Source organism: Amblyraja radiata, chromosome 18 (assembly GCF_010909765.2).
Source record: "Amblyraja radiata isolate CabotCenter1 chromosome 18, sAmbRad1.1.pri, whole genome shotgun sequence".
Classification (NCBI taxonomy): Eukaryota; Metazoa; Chordata; class Chondrichthyes; order Rajiformes; family Rajidae; genus Amblyraja; species Amblyraja radiata.
Genome location: NC_045973.1, coordinates 40,102,292 through 40,122,880, shown reverse-complemented (window position 1 = coordinate 40,122,880; position 20,589 = coordinate 40,102,292). Strand labels below are relative to the sequence as shown.

General features: G+C 43.3%; 1 protein-coding gene across 1 annotated transcript in view; it reads right to left on the bottom strand.

Moving 5' to 3' along the window:
- nup210 (nucleoporin 210) overlaps positions 1–20,589 on the bottom strand; it is a 160,037-nt gene that overhangs the window by 104,950 nt on the left and 34,498 nt on the right. The window contains exons 4-8 of the mRNA XM_033037203.1: positions 18,458–18,554; positions 10,497–10,647; positions 6,625–6,757; positions 2,950–3,108; positions 1,098–1,166 (exon numbers count right to left, since the gene is read on the bottom strand). Coding sequence (XP_032893094.1) covers positions 1,098–1,166; positions 2,950–3,108; positions 6,625–6,757; positions 10,497–10,647; positions 18,458–18,554 — 609 coding nt within the window. The remainder of the gene's footprint in view (positions 1–1,097; positions 1,167–2,949; positions 3,109–6,624; positions 6,758–10,496; positions 10,648–18,457; positions 18,555–20,589) is intronic.

Genomic DNA, 20,589 nt, shown 5'->3' with positions numbered 1-20,589 from the left:
AGTTGCTGCCTCAGAGCATCAGAGACTTGGGTTCGAACCTGACTACAGGTGCTGTCTGTATGGAGTTTGTATGTTCTCCCTGTGACCTGTGTGGGTTTTCCCTGGGTGCTCCGGTTTCGTCCTACACTCCAAAGATGTACAGGTGTGTAGGTTAATTGGTATTGCAGGAAAAATGTTCCTGAGGTTATGGAAAGTTCAGAACGAGGGGGTCACAGTTTAAGAATAAGGAGTAGACCATTTAGGACTGAGATTAGGAAAACCTTCTTCACCCAGAGAGTTGTGAATCTGTGGAGTTCTCTGCTACGGAAGGCAGTGGAGGCCAAATAACTGGATGTTTTCAAGAGACAGTTAGACATAGCTCTTAGAGCTAATGGAATCAAGGGATATGGGGGGAAAAGACGGAACGGGATACTAATTTTGGATGATCCACCATGACCATATTGAATGACAAAGCTGGCTTGAAGGGCCGAATGGCCTACTCCTGCACCTTTTTTCTATGTTTCTATATAAGTGGGATTTACTGTCTTCACTTCTCAGTACTGTCAGTCAGGAATTAAGCAAAACGTTTTGGAGAGCACAGCAAGGAGATCTGGCAGAGATAACAGGAACAAGGTATTTGGTTATGTAGGCAGACTTTAGAAGCTTGGATTGTTTTCTTGAAACACAAGTGGTTATTCATAGCGACTCGATAGAGGCTATTCTGATCAGTGGAGGTGAAATGCTAAGCAACAGAGAATGAAGCCGACTTGGAAAAGTGAATCAAAAGGGATTTCTTTGGACAAATATAAAAAGTTATGTCAAAAGTCCTGATTGCACTGGCAAGGGTAGTGGGGAAGGCAGCATTCAAAAGAGTTGATTAAGTACCTGGGAAAGAAAGAATTTGAAAGGCAATGGGTAGAGGGGAGGCGAGAATGAATTGCTTTTATATAGAGATGGTATGGGCTCAATGGTCCTAGTGGCCACCTCCTGTGTTGCAATCATTCCCTGATTCTTCAACCTATGGTGCAAAATTCTGGCTGCAAGTCTGATAACTTAACTATCATGCTACCACATATCTTTCGACTGACATTGCGGCAATAAAATTTTGAAATACTAACCTAGGTAACGTGGCTCCACAACGTATATGGTGCAGTTTGGTAACCGGGATACACCTTGCATATGAATATCGAAGCATTTGTTAAGGTCATTTTTGAAGAAAAACTGCTACTGATCTATTTATTCAAATAAATAACGCCAAACATGGATTTTAAATTATTCTTGGAAGCCAATGATAACAACACTTGTAGATTTACAAGAACATGGCTAACCTGACATCAAAAGGACTATTTCATAATTTAGTCAAAGTTTCAATTCTCAATCTCTTGCACTGAAACCCAAAATACCCTCATCAAAAGGATGAAATGGATTAAAGCAAAATCAATTAGCGTTACAATTAGTGGGTCAAAATGTTCCCCTGCCCCACTGGATAATTCCATTTCTGCCTGTTAAATATCCAAAGTGTGCAAAAGCATTTCTCAACTAGCAAAATGATGAAATAACCTCAGTTATTTCCAAACTGCACATAGCTGGTAGTGCAAATGTCTATACCTTCAGCCACCTTATGATCCTTTCCCAAATCTTGATCATTAACATAATTGATGGTGCTTTAAAAAGAATCGACCAAAACCTTATTGCTTTAAAGGGAATCATAGGTAGGTTGGGCCAACTTATGTGCATCATCCAGACATTTTAATTTCAAGAATAAGTGTTATCAAAATCCAATGATATTCAAGTGGTGGCACAAGATTGCACTTACTCCTACTTTCTGATGGACCCAAAGCCAATTTAAAAATATGCCAGTATAGCAAAATGGTAATAAAGTGACCAACGTTAAATCTGTAACATGAGCATATAGGTAAATGTAAGTTAGTTTCATCCCCATGATGCAAGCTGAAGGAGGAGAAGATGTTGCCATCTTCCAGATCAACCCATTAAATATTTCCCTGATTAATCCAATGGCTAAAACTAGCTAGAGCTAAATTACATTCCATTGCTTGTTCACCCATTGGGTATAAACTAACATTTCAACCCAAAGAAAGGACATTATTAGGTCAGTCCCATCAATAAAATGACGGTCCTCGGTAAGATGCGTTTCAGAAGTTACAATCAGACAATTTTAACCAGTGTCGAGAGAAGAGATGTAATTCTAGAAGCAAAAGGAATCTGTTGGAGAGCATATTTTTCAAGCACAAAGTGAGAGTGACCCAACAGATGCTTCAATTATTAACAATTCCCATGTATTTTAGCAGATGGCCACAACTGGGCATCGGATAAAGATCAGAATTAACAACGAATACTGAAATTATACAGCATTTAGAAACCAAAATCAGTGAACAAAATTAATTCATAAAATCCAACTAAGGTTATGACTGCCACAATGAGCTTTGTTGTGCGAGGTGAAAAATACACCATTTTGAACAAATGTAGGTGACTGGATATTGTTGATGTATTCAGTTGAAAACTATAAGGCAACCTCTGCAAACTGCTGTATGGCAAACTGAAGACTTGGTCGATTAGTGTGATTTCTAAATAAAGTTATTTTTTTTATTATTGAGTATCCTGCATTTATATTAAATTCATAATATTGTATGACAGTTGCACAATCTATGTGGATTCTGACCCTTTACCCACCAAGGATGGAAAAATAGTGCATCTAGCAAATAATGTGCACAGCTTTTATGCAGAATAAGCACTAAGAAAAGCCCATTAGCAGCAAACATGACAAAACAGGAAAACAAAACAATGCAGGTGCAGCAAAATAAACAGCTGGCTCCAAAAAACACAACCATTTTAAGATATTAGGTTAGTGCAATAGGCAGGCATGGCACAAATAGCATTGTTCCATTCTAAACCTCTATCATTCAGGTTTTGCAGAGTGTAAGCTTGCTTTTCCAACTGAGTAAAGGATACTCTTGTGCATTAGCACCATGTTCATTTGCCCTTGCTGCAGTGCGGTTACTGTCGATGTGGCTTGCTCTAGTTTGCCCACTGGTCGATTTGCAACTCCCCCTGGACTTATTACACTATTTTGCAGCTCCAACTCATACTGGTCAGAAGGCATCAATAGTTCTGAGGGGAAATAAGTAAAGGAAGTTTAGTAATCTGAAACAAAAATATGTATCAGGACAATTTAAAGAAGTACATAGCCACATTAGAATGCAAAGCTAATGTTCAAAACATGCGACAATCAAGTTTGCGGAATAGCCTGCCATCAGTTGCAGTGAAGTGCAGTCCTGCAATTCACTTCAAGTGTTTTAAAATGCCAGTTTGCTACATAATTGGATAAATCCTTGCATTAGGAAAAAATGAAAAATTCTGCACAGATAGGAAGATTTGATTCCAGACCTAAAATTCTCAGAAAATATTAACAGATGTCATTACTGTGATGTGAGTCAGATGATAAAATGCCCAATTACATTCTGCAACAATCCCGACTGGGTGATCAAACCTGCCGACAATGGAGGTGCCGTGGTAGTCTGGCGCGCTGACCTCTACTGAGGCCGGGCGCCAACCGTCTGAGGCCAGGAGCCAACCCTCAAGACACCTCCTCCTACTTATCCTTGGACCATCACCCTACAAATGAGCACCAGGCCATTATCTCAAGCATCATCACAGGCTTCATCGCTTCTGGCTCCCTGCTCTCCCTAGCCTCCAACCTCATCGTTCCCCAGCCCCGCACGGCCCGATTTTATCTTCTCCCCAAAATTCACAACCTTAACTGCCCTGGCAGACCCATTGTTTCTGCTTGTTCATGTCCCACCGAACTTATTTCCACATACCTCGATTCGATCCTATCCTCCCAGGTCAAATCCCTCCCCACCTTTGTGCAAGACACCTCACACGCTCTTCGTCTCCTTCCAGACTTCCGTTTTCCAGGCCCCCACACCCTAATCTTCAATATGGATGTCACTCTACACCTCCATCCCAAACCAGGAGGGTCTTAAAACCCTCCGTTTCTTCCTTAACCGCAGAACCAACCAATCTCCGTCTACTGATATTTTCCTCCTACTAGTGGAGCTGGTCCTTACCCTCAATAACTTTTCCTTTGACTCCTCCCATTTCCTCCAAATCCAAGGCGTATCTATGGGCACGCGCATGGGCCCCAGCACCCATGCAGAACTGACCATCCATTTCACCACTAATTTCCATCCGGCACTCAAATTCACCTGGACCATTTCCGACATCTATATAACTAAAAGTCTCATCTTGACCACTTCCTGGTCTGTGCTGTATATTGATTTTAGAAAAAGCACTACCATATGATTTTAGGCCATCTTACTCACAGCTCTCCTCAGCTGAGGCAGTCCCGAGGATTTTTCTGATCGATGAAAAATAAAAAAGTTATGAGTGTTTAAAAAATCTTGAGATCCACTGATTGGTCCTCTCGCCTGTCAATCACCACAATGAAGGTGATTGTGGGTGATTGACAGGGGGGGCAGGACTATAAAACCCCGGATGCCTGGATGTGAGTCAGTCACTCTGAAAGATCGCGAGGGAGAGTCCACAACAGTGATTCTAAGCTGTGAATCAACTGAACTGTGAGTCTGCAATGTACTTGCAATAAATGATTTGTTAGCCCTTAATGACAATGCAATGAGTTGTTTGGCAATTTGGTGGCCTGCGCACTGCTTGAAATGCTATGAAATCGAATTTGGTGGCCTGCACTCTGCTTGAAATGGAATTTCAAGGAATAGCCGTGAGTGAACTGACAGCACACCAGCCCTAAGTGCCTGATGCTGCCATCCCACAAGCCGTGAGTGACTGAGCTGTCAGCCCACCAGGCATGAGTGACTGAGCTGCCAGTCTACCGGGCCTGAGTGACTGAGCTGCCAGCCCAAGAATCCATTCGGCCCACAATGTCCATACAAGCCCTCTGGAAACCAGCCGCCTTAGCCCACAACACCGATACTAGCGCTCCAGAAAGCTCCCCCCCCCCCTCCCCACTGGCCACCAATATTGGAATTGGTGGAGAGGTGGAATATTGTGTTGGAGGACCAGCCCTCCCATGTGAACATGGGACCCACAGGTCCCACTTAGTCTAGTATCCCTACTATTTCTAGATCTCACCCTCCATTGCAGGCAACAGACTACTGACCGGCATCTACTACAAACCCACTGACTCCCATAGCTGTCTGGACTACACATCTTCCCACCCTGCTTCCTATAAGGACTCTATCCCCTACTCCCAATTCCATCTATGCCGCATCTGCACCCAGAATGAGGTGTTTCAAACCAGGGCATTGGAGATGTCCTCATTCTTTAGGGAACTGGGGTTCCCCTCTTCTACTGTAGATGAGGCTCTCACATGGGTCTCTTCCATACCCCGTAACTCTGCTCTCACTCCCCATCCCCCCACACGTAACAAGGACAGAGTCCCCCTTGTCCTCATCTTCCACCCCACCAGCCGTCACATACAACATATAATCCTCCGACATCTTCCCATCTCCTCCCCTTTCTGCTTTCCGTAGGGATAGTTCCCTCCGTAACTCCCTGGTCAATTTGTTCCTTCTCACACAAACCACCCCCTCCCCAGGTACTTTCCCCTGCAATTGCAGAAAATGCTACACTTGTCGCTTTACCTCCACCCTCAACTCGATCCAAGGACCCAATCAGTCTTTCCAGGTGAGGCAGAGGTTCACCTGCACCTCCTCCAACCTCATCTACTGCATCCGTTGTTCTAGGTGCCAACTTATCTACATTGGCGAGACCAAGCGCAGGCTCGGCGATCGCTTCGCCCAACACATCCGCTCATTTCACACTAACCAACCTGATCTCCCGGTAGCTCAGCGCTTCAACTCCCCCTCCCATTCTGCATCTGAACTTTCTGTCCTGGGCCTCCTCCATTGCCAGAGTGAGGCCCAGCACAAATTGGAGGTACAGCACCTAATTTTTCGCTTAGGTAGTTTACACCCCAACGGTATGAAAGTTTACAGATAGTCCTTGCTTTCTCCCTCCTTCCCCTCCCCCTTCTCAGCTCTCCCACAAGCCTACTATATCCGCTTCTTCCTTTCTTCCCCCCCCCCCCCCCCCCCGACATCAGTCTGAAGAAGGGTCTCGACCCGAAACATCGCCTATTCCTTCTCTCCATAGATTGCTAATGGTAAATGTAGAAAACGTAACTATTCAGAAGTAGCATAGGAGGCCAGTTAAAATTACTGGAAGATAAATCTATGTCAGAAGATCCTTCTACGAACAAGTTGTAATGACTAGGTGGAGAAAATGTCTGGGAAGTGGTAAAAGCAACACTTTTATGGTCACCCATTCCTTCTCTCCAGAGATGCTGCCTGTCCCGCTGAGTTACCCCAGCATTGTGTATCTATTTGTGATCTGTATTAATGATCATGCAGCTAGAATGATGCAGGCAGCACTTGAAAAAGTTAAGTTATTATTAACATTTAATAATATTAGGTAATACTAGTGAATTATATTAACTATATTCACGATTCAATTTTCTGGCCATGTGATGCATACCGGCACCTTTTTCTCTGCAATGAAAACACTGGGTACAGGACATACTGCTTTGCTGATATTTTTTCCCATCACATTTTGTCAGGCTGCAACAACAAAAAAGCAAAAAGGACAAACCTGTGATCTTCCCTTGCCTCATTTTCTGCACACGGTAACGTATAGAGCTGCCCACCATCAAGTAGATATCATGAGTTGGATTTAGCATGATGTTCTCCAGGATTAGGAGTCGAACCTCTGCAGCAGGCACATTCTTACAGATAAAAGAATGAAATGCAGTCATTAAAATTTGATAATAACAAAACAATTGTTCAGATATCAGATGCAATTTGATTGTGGAATTACTTAAATCCACAATGAAAATTGCATTAAAAAACAAATACAGGTTCACCACTGATTTCCAGAGGTTGCAATATTATTTGCTTTGCCTGACTAACAGAGGTCACATAATAATGATACAACAGTACTCCTGTGACCCAATAATTATACCCCTCCTGTGTCTCTAAAGCACCATGGACTGCTAGAAACTTAAATAAAACGAGTATTAAATGTAAATACATTTCTTGCACTTATTGCACGGGCAGCGTGTCGCTAGTTACCGAGTTGCCCTGGGAAATTGGCGACTACCCGTGGGACTGAGGTGCCACTTTCACCGCTGAACTACCGGGCCGATTCTCACTGACCCAAAATTTGCCGAATCTGCCAAAAATGTGGTGTGCAGACGCACTGGCTGCCCAACGCTGGCCTCCAAGAGGAATCCAATGGTACCAGAACGATCCACCTAGGCCGCTGGAAGGGGGTAGATCCCGGCCCGCAGATGTCGGCTATGGGAACGGGTCTGCGGCCCCAGCTGGATTGGAGTTCCACAACCCCGGCCTCCAGGGGCAAGTTAAACCCGCTGTTTGGTCATGGAGGTCCCAATGAGGTCAGGATCGGCCGTTTCACCTGGCCGAGGTGCCATATTTTCGGGGGAACCTCCAGGGTAATTTTCCGCTCTCTTAATTTCATCCAGATTAAACGAGCAGTGTGACCACCAGTTGCTGGAAAATCTGTGGCTGACTTGTACTGCTGCAACAGCAATTTAATTTAAGGTTTAAAGATGTTAAAGACTTTTCTCCTTCTGGAAATGTTTTGTATTGTTGAGCCCGGGGGTGCAGTTACTTTTTAAATTTGAAGAGATTCAGCATTTTCCAAATCATCCATCGGATTTTTGAGGTGAATGGTGGAGAGCACACTGACTGGTTGCATCACAGCCTGGTTCAGCAACTTGAACGTCCAAGAACAAAGTAGGATGCAGAGTGCGATGGACATTACCCGGTCCACCATGGGCATTGACATTCCCACTATTGAAGAAACTACAGGAAGAACTGCCATGAGGCACGAGCTAATGTCATAAGATAATAACACACACCACCAGATTCAGGGACAGTTTCTTCCCAGTTGTTAGCAGGCAACTGAATCATCCTACCGCAACCAGAGACCAGTCCTGAACTACTATCTACCTCTTTGATGACACTCGGAATACCCTTGATCGGACTTTGCTGGCTTTACTTTGCACTAAACGTTATTCCCTTATCGTGTATCTATACACTGTAAATGGATCGATTGTAATCATGTATTGTCTTTCTGCTGACTGGTCAGCATGCAACAAAAAGCTTTTTACTGCACCTCGGTACACGTGATAATAAACGAAACTGAACGACCCACGACACACGGGGCCACGCTCTGTTCTCTCCATTACCATCTGGAAGATGGCACAGGAGCCAAAAACTATCACCTTCAAGTTCAAGAACTGCTTCTTCCCAGCAACCATCAGGTTCTTGAGCCACACTGCACAACCCAAACCACAATCCTACCTCAGCACCAAACTAGTATGGACTTTGTGTAGGTTGCTATACGAGTTTTGGCTTGCGCTATTGTAGTCTGGTTACCTAGCATAATGGATAATTTATTGTATTATTGTTCATTGTATATATTTTTTGTTGTGCCTGTTACATTGTGCATGTAAAGCTACAAATAAGAATGTTATTATTGTGATCCTAGTGCATATTACAATTAAACACTTGACTCCTGACTTCAGGAATTTCGGAATATTTTTTCACAAGTGACTGAAGGCTATGTCTCCTTGCTTCAGGTTTTGTTGATAGTTACTTTCCTCTATGGTGGCTGCCACAAGTGGTCCCAGTTCACCAGAATCTCCAGCTCATGCCTCAATGTTCTTCAGCTGATAACATGACTCTTGGCTAGATGGATGTATGGACTTGCACAGTGCTGAAGAATCTATGGCAAGCGTTGGTTGTTGGCTAGCTGCATTGAATTAAATTGTTGCTGGATCTCCTGCATTTTCAGTGCACAGTTTGGACTTTGAGTCGTCTTTTGATGAAACCCAGATTTCTGATGCCTGTAGATATAATCCTCAACTCTCCCCACTGACTTATGATAATGCTTTTCAATTCAAGAACCTGAATCCCTTGGTCATTTGCAACAAGCCAGTTTTGTGTGTTCCTGTAGAGAAGCCAGTCCTTTCACAAGCACTAATTATGGTGAACTTCAAGGGAGAGCAGGACACATTATGGACACACTGCAGGTCTTGCAGTTGGGAGTTGTCCTACTTTGACAATTCACACTTTTTTGAGGGTCTTCAAGAGTTCATCACAAATTGAGGGTTTGTCGACACTGGGCCTGTATTCGCTGGAGTTTAGAAGAATGAGGGGCGGGGGTCCTCGTTGAAATGTACAGAATAGTGAAAGGCTTGGAGAGAGTGGACGTGGAGAGGATGTTTCCACGAGTGGGACAGTCCAGGACTAGAGGTCAGTAGACATATTTAAGGCAGACATAAATAGATTATTGATTAGTACAGGTGCCAGAGGTTATGGAGAGAAGGCAGGAGAATGGGGTTAGGAGGGAGAGATGGATCTGCCATGATTGAATGGAGGAGTAGACTATTGGCTGAATGGCCTAATTCTACTCCTATCACTCATGATCTTATGAAATTTTCCGAGAGTTTCCATGACCATTGTTATTCTGGGATGAGGTTGGTCATGATTGAGTAGCGTTTTGCCATGAGATCTTGCACTGTCTATCTGATAAACCAGGGTGTTCATTATGACATGATCATAATCTAAGCATAGTCAGGAAGACAACTCCATGGGATTGGCTTCCCCTACTTCCCTGCCTTTCAGGGATGCGATCACTAACTTGTGTAGAAATAAGTGAGCAGCTTCATCTGATCTTTAAGTTATAGACTATTTAAAGGTGAAGTACAATTTATTTCTGGCCTTGTCTGGGTTGTAAGGTTACAGTGTTTGCTTTGAGAAGACAAGCTTGATGATAGGATATGTGCAGTATTTACAGTGCTTATTTAATCCACAAAAATACAGGTTATAGAGATGGCTTTCTTCTCTGGTTTGCCCTTCCAGGTGCAATAACCATCTTGTTCCTTGAGGTGGCCTTCATCTGCTCTGACACTGCAGCATGTAACAATGTTGAAACTTCCAAAGTTATTGTGATGTGATGTTCATGTCCGGTGCTGTTATCCAGGAAGGCTCTCTCATTCCAAGACAAAAATTTCATTGAGTAAAAGATGCACAGTTTCCTTAAGGGATGACTGTTGTACACAAGATTTATGCACTAGAATTGAGAGTGAGGTTACCTCATTACTAAGGACATGAGTCAACCAGAGTTCCAGGTTTGGAACCATGTTCCAAAGACACAGATCTAGATACACTCTAATCGCACATAAACATGTGAATGTGCATACATTTTACAAAGTGTGTGGATGAGCTGGATTTGGCTTGGTTTTATGGCTGCAAGAACCTTATAGTTGCTCCGAATATTTTATCCTTAGGTTTTGAATAAGAGATTGTTCTAAATAATTATAACATGCAAGGAAAAATACATTTAGACACCATTTGCAACATTAGACAAAAACTGCCATGCCCATTAGCAAGAGTATTTTAAAGTGACTCAGAAATGTTCAAATAATAAATTACTCTGTAAATTGCTTCCTGTATTTTCCCTTTCAATTTTGAATTTCCCGTCTTCATTCCTGAGACCAAGATTGTATCGCCTTGTTTGCCATGTTTCTCCATCTCTGATATGTAAGTAGGTGGAATGTAGGTAGATTCAGAAAACTTAAGTAATCTGCAAAAAATAAAAATAAAATAAAAATCAGATAACTACTCATATCTTGATAATTTGTTAGGCACCTTAGTGCCATTACAGAGAAGACAATGAACAGAAATATCCATTCCAATGTTCCAATTAATGGAATTGTTGCATACAAACAGCTACACTACCCAAAACGAAAAAGCATCTAATCTTATTCAAGAATTAAAACATTTCACAAACTACTTGAGTAGCAAATTTGCATGTTATCTGAAGCACAAAATTAAAGTACAAATATTTATTAAAATGATTTAAATGATTAAAACTCACTTCCAAGAAATGATGATGAGCATAACATAGAATATAGAATACAAGCAAGCCCTTTGGTCCACAAAGTCTGTGCCGAACATGATGCCAAGTTAAACTAATCTCGTCTGTCCACACATGATCCATATCCTTCCATTCCCTGCCTATCGATGTGCCAATCCAAAACCCTCTTAAATGCCACTATCATATCGATCTCCACCACCACCCCTGGCATCCATCATGTTCCGTGTAAAATATAAACTTGTCCCGCACATCTGCATTTAAACTTTGCCCCTCTCACCTTTAAGCTATGCCCTCTAGTCTTTGACATTTCCATCTTGGGAGAAAGGTTCTGGCTATATAACCTATCAGAACACCATTCACATTTTGTATACTTCCATCATGTCTCCCCTCTGCCTCTGATGCTCCAGTCCAATCAATCCAAGATTGTCCATCCTCCCCACATACAGTAGCTCATACACTCTAATCCAGGCAGCATTCTATAAACATCTTGTGCACTCTGTGGCAGGTTATGCCCAACAAACTCCCGCTCCGAAGCCTCCACGTCTTTTCAAAACTAGGGCGATCAGAACTGCATGCAACACTCCAAGTGTGGCCTAATCAACACTTCATAAAGCTGCAACATGACTTCCTGACCCTTGTAGTCAATGGTCTAACTGCAGAAGTCAAGTGTGCCATATATGCCTTTTGTTACTACTCTGTCTACTTGTGCTATATTCTGGGAGCTGTGGGCTTGGGCCACAAGATCTTTTTGTTCATCAATGCTGTTGAGGGTCTGACTGCCATTAACTGTATATTTTCTCCTTACATTTGACCGTCCAAACACTTCACACTTGCTTGGATTAAACAACATCTGCTATTTTTTCTGACAATTTCTGTAGTTGATCTATATCCAGCTGTATACCTTGACAGCCTTCTTCACCATCTACAACTCCACCAATTTTGGTGTCAGACATAAAACAGTACAGCACAAGAACCGGCCCTTTAGCCCACATTGTATGTGCCGAACATAGAAACATAGAAACATAGAAAGTAGGTGCGAGAGTAGACCACCAGGTCCGTCGAGCCCGCACCGCCATTCGCTCATGGCTGAACACTAAACAGACACACTTACCCACAAACAGTAGACACAAGACACAGAACACAAGACACTACCCTCCCCTTTATACCGCTATCACCCCTCTCCACCCCAAGAACCTCGTGATCTCCTGGGGGAGGCAAAAAAACGGATAAAAACCCAGGTCCAATTCGGGAAAAAAATCCGGGAAATTCCTCTCCGACCCCAATCCAGGCGATCGACACTTGTCCAGGAGATCACTCAGGTCTTACTATACTAACCATACCTAGGTCCATATCCCTGCCCTCTCCCCGTAGCCCCTTATCCCCTTGGCAGCTAAAAAACCATCTATTTTAGACTTAAATATATTTAACGTTTCTGCTTCCACTGCTCCCTGGGGCAGTGAATTCCATAAATTAACCACCCTCTGGGTGAAGAAGTTCTTCCTCATCTCAGTTTTAAAAGAGCCCCCCCTTATTCTGCAACTATGTCCCCTAGTTCTAGTTTCCCCGATCATTGGGAACATCCTCGGTGCATCCACCCGATCAAGGCCCCTCACGATCTTATATGTTTCAATGAGATCGCCTCTCATTCTTCTAAACTCCAAAGAGTAGAGTTCCAGCCTACTTAACCTTTCCTCATATGTCAATCCCCTCATTGCAGGAATTAATCTTGTAAACCTTCGCTGCACTGCCTCCAGGGCTAGTACATCCTTTCTTAAGTATGGACCCCAGAACTGTACACAGTATTCCAAATGTGGTCTCACTAATACTGTGTACAGCTGCAGCAAGACCTCCGTGTTTTTATACTCAATCCCCCTAGCAATAAAGGCCAAAACTCCATTGGCCTTCCTGATTGCTTGCTGCACCTGCATACTAACTTTTAGTGATTCATGTACTAATACCCCTAGATCCCTTTGCATTGCATTACAACGCAGCTCCTCCTCATTTAGAAAATAACTTGCCCTATCATTTTTTTTCCCAAAGTGAATGACTTCACATTTATTAGTATTAAATTTCATCTGCCAAGTTGTTGCCCACTCACCTAGCTTATCTATATCCTTTTGCAGACTCTTCCTATCCTCCTCATCCCCTACTTTTCCTCCCATTTTTGTATCGTCCGCAAATTTTGATATATTACACTTGGTTCCCTCCTCCAAATCATTTATATAAATTGTGAACAACTGGGGTCCCAGCACCGACCCTTGCGGAACCCCGCTAGTTACCGGTTGCCATCCCGAGTATGAACCATTTATCCCCACTCTCTGCTTCCTATTTGTTAGCCAATCCTCTACCCATGCTAATATATTACCCCCAATCCCATAATTTTTTATTTTTAGCAATAGTCTCTTATGTGGCACCTTGTCAAAAGCCTTTTGGAAGTCCAAGTATACCACATCCACCGGTTCCCCTTTATCCACCCGGGTTGTTACTTCCTCAAAGAATTCGAGCAGATTCGTTAAACAGGACTTCCCCTTCACAAAACCATGCTGGTTCTGTCCGATGAAGTCATGTTTATCCAAGTGCCCCGTTAGTGTTTCTTTAATAATTGTCTCTAACATTTTACCCACCACCGATGTTAGACTAACCGGTCTATAGTTACCCGCCTTCTGTTTATTTCCTTTTTTAAATATAGGTGTTACATTGGCCATTTTCCAATCCACTGGGACCGTTCCTGCCTCCAGGGAGTTTTGGAAAATTATCACCAATGCATCCACAATCCCCACCGCTATCTCCCTCAAGACCCTTGGATGTAATCCATCAGGCCCAGGGGATTTATCCTCCTTCAGTCTCATTAATTTCCCTAATACCACCTCCTTGGTGATCTTAATAGTATTTAGCTCCTCCATTCCTACCGCCCCCTGTTTATCCAGCGTTGGAATATTTTTTGTGTCTTCTATGGTGAAGACTTACAAAATACTCGTTTAATGCCTTTGCCATTTCCATGTTCCCCACCAACAACTCTCCAGTCTCACCCTCCAATGGACCAACGTTCACCTTAGCCACCCTTTTTCTTTTTATATAGCTATAAAAACTCTTACTATTAGTTTTTATGTTGTTCGCTAAATTCCTTTCATAGTCTATTTTCCCCGTCTTAATTAATCTCTTAGTTATTTTTTGCTGACCTTTAAATGCTTCCCAATCCTCTACCCTCCCACTATCTCTGGCTACCTTATATGCCCTTGCCTTCAGCCAAATACTATCCTTTATAGTTTTACTGAGCCATGGCTGACTGTTCTTACCCTTACCCCTTTTTTTCTTCATAGGAATAAATTTTTCTTGAAGGTTATACAGTAGATCCTTAAACGTACACCACTGCTCATGTACCGTCTTATTCTTGAGTCTGCTATCCCAGTCAACTTTGATCAGCTCAGTCCTCATACCTTCATAATCCCCCTTATTTAGACTAAGCACCCTAGCCTGAGTTTCAACCTGCTCCCCTTCTATTTGAATATGGAATTCGACCATATTGTGGTCACTTGTTCCCAACGAGTCCCTAACTATGATACTAAAACCAACTCACAGTCCGTGAACCCAGCAACTGTGATTTCATCTGCAAGCTTATGAATCAACCTAATGCATTTACATCCAAGTCGTATATATATATATATATATATATATATATATATATATATATATATAATCACAAACAATAGAGGTCTCAGAACTGGTCGCTGCAGAACTTCACCGGTCACAGACTTCTAGCCACATGACCACTCTCCCACCAAAAGCTTGTGCCTTCCATGAGTAAGCCTGACCTGCCAACCTACCTCCCTCCCCCCTTGACTCCATCCAAGGACCCAAGCAGTCATTCCAGGTGCAGCAGAGGTTCACCTGCACCTCCTCCAACCTCATCTATTGAATCCGCTGCTCTAGATGTCAGCTGCTCTACATCGGTGAGACCAAGCGTTGGCTTGGCGATCGCTTCGCCCAACACCTCTGCTCGGTTCGCAATAACAAACCCGATCTCCCGGTGGCTCAGCACTTCAACTCCCCCTCCCATTCAGACCTTTCTGTCCTGGGCCTCCTCCATGCCCAGAGTGAGTCCCACCGCAAATTGGAGGTGCAGCACCGCATATTTCGTTTGGGCAGTTTGCACCTCAGCAGTATGAACATTGACCTCTAATTTCAGATAGTCCCAGCTCTCCCACACCCCACTGTCTCCGCCTCTTACTTTCTTCTTCCCGCCCCCCCACCCCCACCCCCACATCAGTCTGAAAAAAGGGGCTCGACCCAAAACGTCGCCTCTTTCCTTCGCTCCATAGATGCTGCTGAGTTTCTCAGCATTTTTGTCTACCTTCGATTTTCCAGCATCTGCATTTTATTCTTAACCAAACGACCAAGTCATTGTATATGTCATACATCTTGATCTACTGGTTCAGCCCACCATGAGGGGATTTTATCAAATGCCTTACTAAAATCCATGTAGACAACATCCACTGCATTTCCCTCATTGATCAGCTTTGTCATCTCCTCAAATTAATCTTAATCCAGTTTGTCCGACATAACCTGCCATGGGCAAAGCCATGCTGACTATCCTTAATTAGCCCATTATCTTCCAAATGAGAAAAAATCATATCACAACTTTTGTAAACCCTCAGTTGGTCAGGCAGTTTCTGTGGAAACAGAAACAGCTAATATTTCAGATACATTCCTTTTTTGAGAACCGGGATGAATTAAAAGCTTGTTTCATTTCCAAGTTGCATTTTTAAGTTGCATTTTCATTTCAAAGTTCTAAGCCAGAGGGTAGTGGAACTAATGAAAAGGGAATAGTATGTGTAAGGGAGATCAGAAATTTTACATGGTACAATATCTGTATAGCTAAAAAATACCCTGCAAGTAATGGCATCTCTGGAGGATTGAAAAATAGGAATGAAATCTGTGATACAGGAAAGGGCAAATAAAACTGAATGCTAGAAACTGTTGGCATGGTTGAAAATGGTTTGGCCAACATGAAACAATGGAGATAAATCGGTTTCTTCTGGTGCACGAGATGTAATGAGTGGTGTGCCACAGGGGGCTCATCTTCCACCATATACTGGATGAAAGCATAGAAGGTATGGCTTAAGATAGAGAGATAAGCAGTTAAGTTGCAAAAAGAGAATGTGGCTAAAATTGATTTAATAAAGCCAATTGGCAAATGTATCATTGCATGGGAAAATCTTAATTGTTCAAAGAACTTCAGGAACAGCTTATCACCTTGGCAACTCTGGCCAAGCCCTATTAGATAACCCCTCTGTCCTATCCATTCCTCAAAACTAAATATGTTTTTTTTCCCCTTTTTCCTGATTCTGGTAACGAATATTGGACATAAAACATCAAGTCATTTTTCTTTCTACAGTTGGTGCCTGACCCACCATGTGTATACAGCATATTTGCTTCTGCTTCAACTATTTTCCATGATGGAAGTCAAGGCTGGCTTTCCCCCCCATGAAAAAGTGATCTTATCCTCCTGCTCTCCCCACACAGATGGGAGAGCCTGTCTGTCCTTTTATTAATCACATGAACTATTTGTGAATATTGCAGGAGCTGGGAAAGCAGGGGCACTTCCCTGCCTCTGGCCATGTCAGATCAAACTTGCAAAGCACTCATGAATGATTATAAATGATATCATGCTTGCAAAATGCGTCAAGGAAAAATGGTTTAGAGACTTGTGCTGACTGGCTCAATTGCATTGGATTCTTTTTTAAATAGCAGCCTATTTTAGCTGCATAATCTCAATGAAGATCTGCAGTCTTAGTCATTTCACTCTTCCTTGAGCTCACTGAATGCATTTACAGGATGGAAGACATGTTAAACCAAATGGAAAACGTCTAGTGCGACGACTGATAGCGGAGAACTCAGAGCTACATCACACAATTCAGAATCTATACATCAAGACCCTCAGATAGAATTCTATTGGTAGACCTATCTGGATAGAATTACATTGGATAAGATATCAATTGATTTATGACTGAAGCAGCTGATAGATGAAAAAATGAATAAAAAGGCACAGGTGGAATGATTTCCAAGATTCAAACATTGGTTCGGTTGTTCCTCATTTCCCCCCCACAAATATTAGAAAGAAGACCATAGAAAATAGGAACAGGAGAAAACCCACTTGTCCCCTCAGGTCTGCCTGGCCATTCAATATGATCATGGTTTTTCTGCACTAGGGCGCGTCTTATTTGCACCAATTTGCCATAATTTTGTTTTCAACTTTCTCTTTAAATACGCCCAATGATCTCGCCTCATCGTTCTTGGACATTGATTAAAACACTGAACAGCTTCGACACAATCTACTTAATATGTTTGAACAATTTCCCTGGTCTTTGCATTTCTCCACATCAGCCTCCACATCCAACATCATTCTGACATTCCCTCCACCTTCAATATGATCCCACCACCAATCCTAACTAACAATTCCACCCCCCTTTCTGCTTTCAATAGAGGCCATTTCCTCCATAACCCTTTGGTTCACTCATCCATTCCCAGACCCACCCTCCCCAGGTACTTTGCCCTTCAACCTGTTGGAGAAGCAACACCTGTCCCAACAACTCCCCTCTCACTTCCATCCAGGGATCCCAGCAGCCCTGCCACGTGAGACAGAGGCTCGCCTGAAACTTTCCAAATCTCAACCACTGCATTCAGTGCTCCCAATGTGACCTCCTTTATATCAACAAGACAAAGTGTGCAATCGGTGACTGGTTTTGCCGAATACTTGCGCTGTCTTCCAAGACCAGCTGGAACTTCTGGCTATCAATATTTTTAACTCCCTTTGCCATTCCCATACTGACCTTTCTGTCAATGACCTCCTCCATTGTAAGAGTGAAGCCACATGCAAACTGGAGGATCAGCAGCTTATATTCTGATTGGGCAACTTACAACCCAACAAGATGCACATTGAATTCTCTAGTTCCAAGTAATGCATCCCCCCCCCCCACCCAATATCAATATGCACCCATTTCTCCCATCATCTCCCACCACAAGTCACTCTACTCTTTTCCCCTCCTTCATATTCATCTCCCATCCCCCAGTTCCATTCCTCCCTTTTATACCCATGTGTTCCCCTGTCCCCTTACTGTCGACCCATATCTCTCCCTCCAGGTTTACAATCCACTCATCCCATTCGCTCCTTATCCAACATGCTTTTCTCTCTTTTCCCTCTAGCCTTTGTCACTTACTCCACCCATCTACTAATCAAACGCTCCTCACTTGCATTCACCCATCACTTGTCCTGACACCTCTTTTCCAGCTCCCCCCCCCCCCCTTGTTGTTATCAGGCTGCAGAAGGGTCCCAACCTGAAACAATATCTGTCCACTCTCTCTACAGATGCTGACTGACCCACTGAGTTGCACCAATGGCTTTGAAGGGAAGCATTTGATTTATTTCATGGAAGAAAGCTTAAAATGCAATGATCAACTTTTTTTGGAATGGTAGTCAAAGTAGGAAAAATTGACATGAAGTATCCACACTACCTACCTTAAGGCGTTATGGGAATCCGAATATCCAGAAAATTCAGCATCCTTCACTATATTCCATTCAAATACAATTCCTGCCAACGTGCTGAACGTGTTTCCTGTGAAAGTGAGAAGACAATCATCTCAGTATCTGCACCAGAGGTTAGCTTGTAATTGCAGCTTCAAGTGCAATAGTCAGAACCTGATAGTAACCAATGTCCATTTCATACACTCTCAAAGCTACCCAAAGAACTGCCAAAACTGTAGGATAGCAGATCCCATCAAAATACCACAGCAATTTCAACCTATCTCATGATCCTCAAAGTTGGATGAAGATCTTAATATGGATTTTGGACAAATTGAATTTTCACCATGACATTTGTGTCTTTTGGCAAGACGGGTTGTTTCTGGTTAGTCAGCATGATTTTGTGCATGAAAGATATTTTCAAATGAATTTGTGGTTTTGAAGAAGTAACTGAAGAATTGGCGAGTGCAGTGCCATAAGCGGAATGGAAAGACAAGGAACTGCAGATGATAAAAAAAAATGACAATGTGCGAGAGTACTTCAGCAGATCGGGCAGTATTTCTGGAGAATATAAAAAGGCGATGTTTCAGGCTAGGACCCTATTTCAGATTGATTGGAGTTTTAGTGGGAGGGGGGGGGAGAGAAATCTAGAAACAGGATAGGACAAAGCCTGGGAAGTGATAGGTTGCTCCCGAGATGAAGCTTTGATCTTGAAAGCTACAGATGATGATGATTGGACAAAGGCAAACATAGAAACATAGAAAATAGGTGCAGGAGTAGGCCATTCGGCCCTTCGAGCCTGCACCGCCATTCAATATGATCATGGCTGATCATCCAACTCAGTATCCTGTACCTGCCTTCTCTCCCTTTAGCCACAAGGGCCACATCTAACTCCCTCTTAAATATAGCCAATGAACTAGCCTCAACTACCTTCTGTGGCAGAGAATTCCAGAGATTCACCACTCTCTGTGTGAAAAATGTTTTCCTCATCTCGGTCCTAAAAGATTTCCCCCTTATCCTTAAACTGTGAGGCAATTGGACACAAAGTGAGAGAGGGCAGTAGAGGTATGAATTGTGAAACCATGTGGAATGGGACAGGGGGAGAAAATCAGACAAATACAGATGGGTAAATGGGAAGAGAAGAGGAAAGCAGGGGGGGGGGGGGGGGGGAGAAGAGGGGAAGCGGGGATTGTTTGTAGTTACTCAAGAGGTGATGTTCCTCCAGCTTGCGTGTGGCCTCTGGGAATGGAGGCGGGTCAGGACGGAAAAGTCATTTTGGGACTGGAAAGCGGATTTAAAATGATTAGCAACTGGGAGACCCTGCAGGTTTCTTTTTTAGTTTAGTTTAGAAATACAGCACGGGAAACAGGCCCTTTGGTCCACTGGGTCTGCACTGACCAGCAATCCCCGAACATTAACACTACCTTATACACACCAGGGGCAATTTACACCTACATCAAGCCAATTAACCTACAAACCTGTACGTCTTTCGAGTGTGGGAGGATCTCCGGTCAAACCCACGCAGTCACGGGGAGAACATATAAACTTGGCAGATGAAGCTCATGCTCTCAGTGAAAGACTTGCCTTGTCTATGCTTGGTCTCACCAATGTAAAGGAGACCACATTGGGAACACTGAATGCAGTGGATGAGGTTAGAGCAGGTTCACGTGAACCTCTATATCACTTAGAAGGTCTGCTGGGATCCCTGAATAGATGCAAGGGAGGGGGTATAAGGACAAGTGTAATATCTCCTGGGGAGGGGTGGTTTGAGAAGGGATCAGCGAACAAAAGGAGCCAAGATGGAAAGATGTGTACTCATGTGTGGTACTCAAAGATGTGCTGGTATCACCTTGTAGGTGGCGGTATTGTCAGAGAATGATGTGCTGGAGGTTGGTGGGGTAACACACAAGCACAAGGGGAATTCTATCCCTGTTTCTTCTGGGGGGAGGGGGAGTGAGAACAGAACTACCCAACACATAACGTAGATGCTGGCAAGGGGTCCGTCTATGACAGCTCAGGGGAGGGAGGAGGAGCCCATGTTTACTAAAGAATGGAAAGCTTCACCTCAGGAGCAGTTGCAGCGCAGAAATTGAGAGTAGGGGATGGTGAGTGTGCAAGAGGCAGGGTGG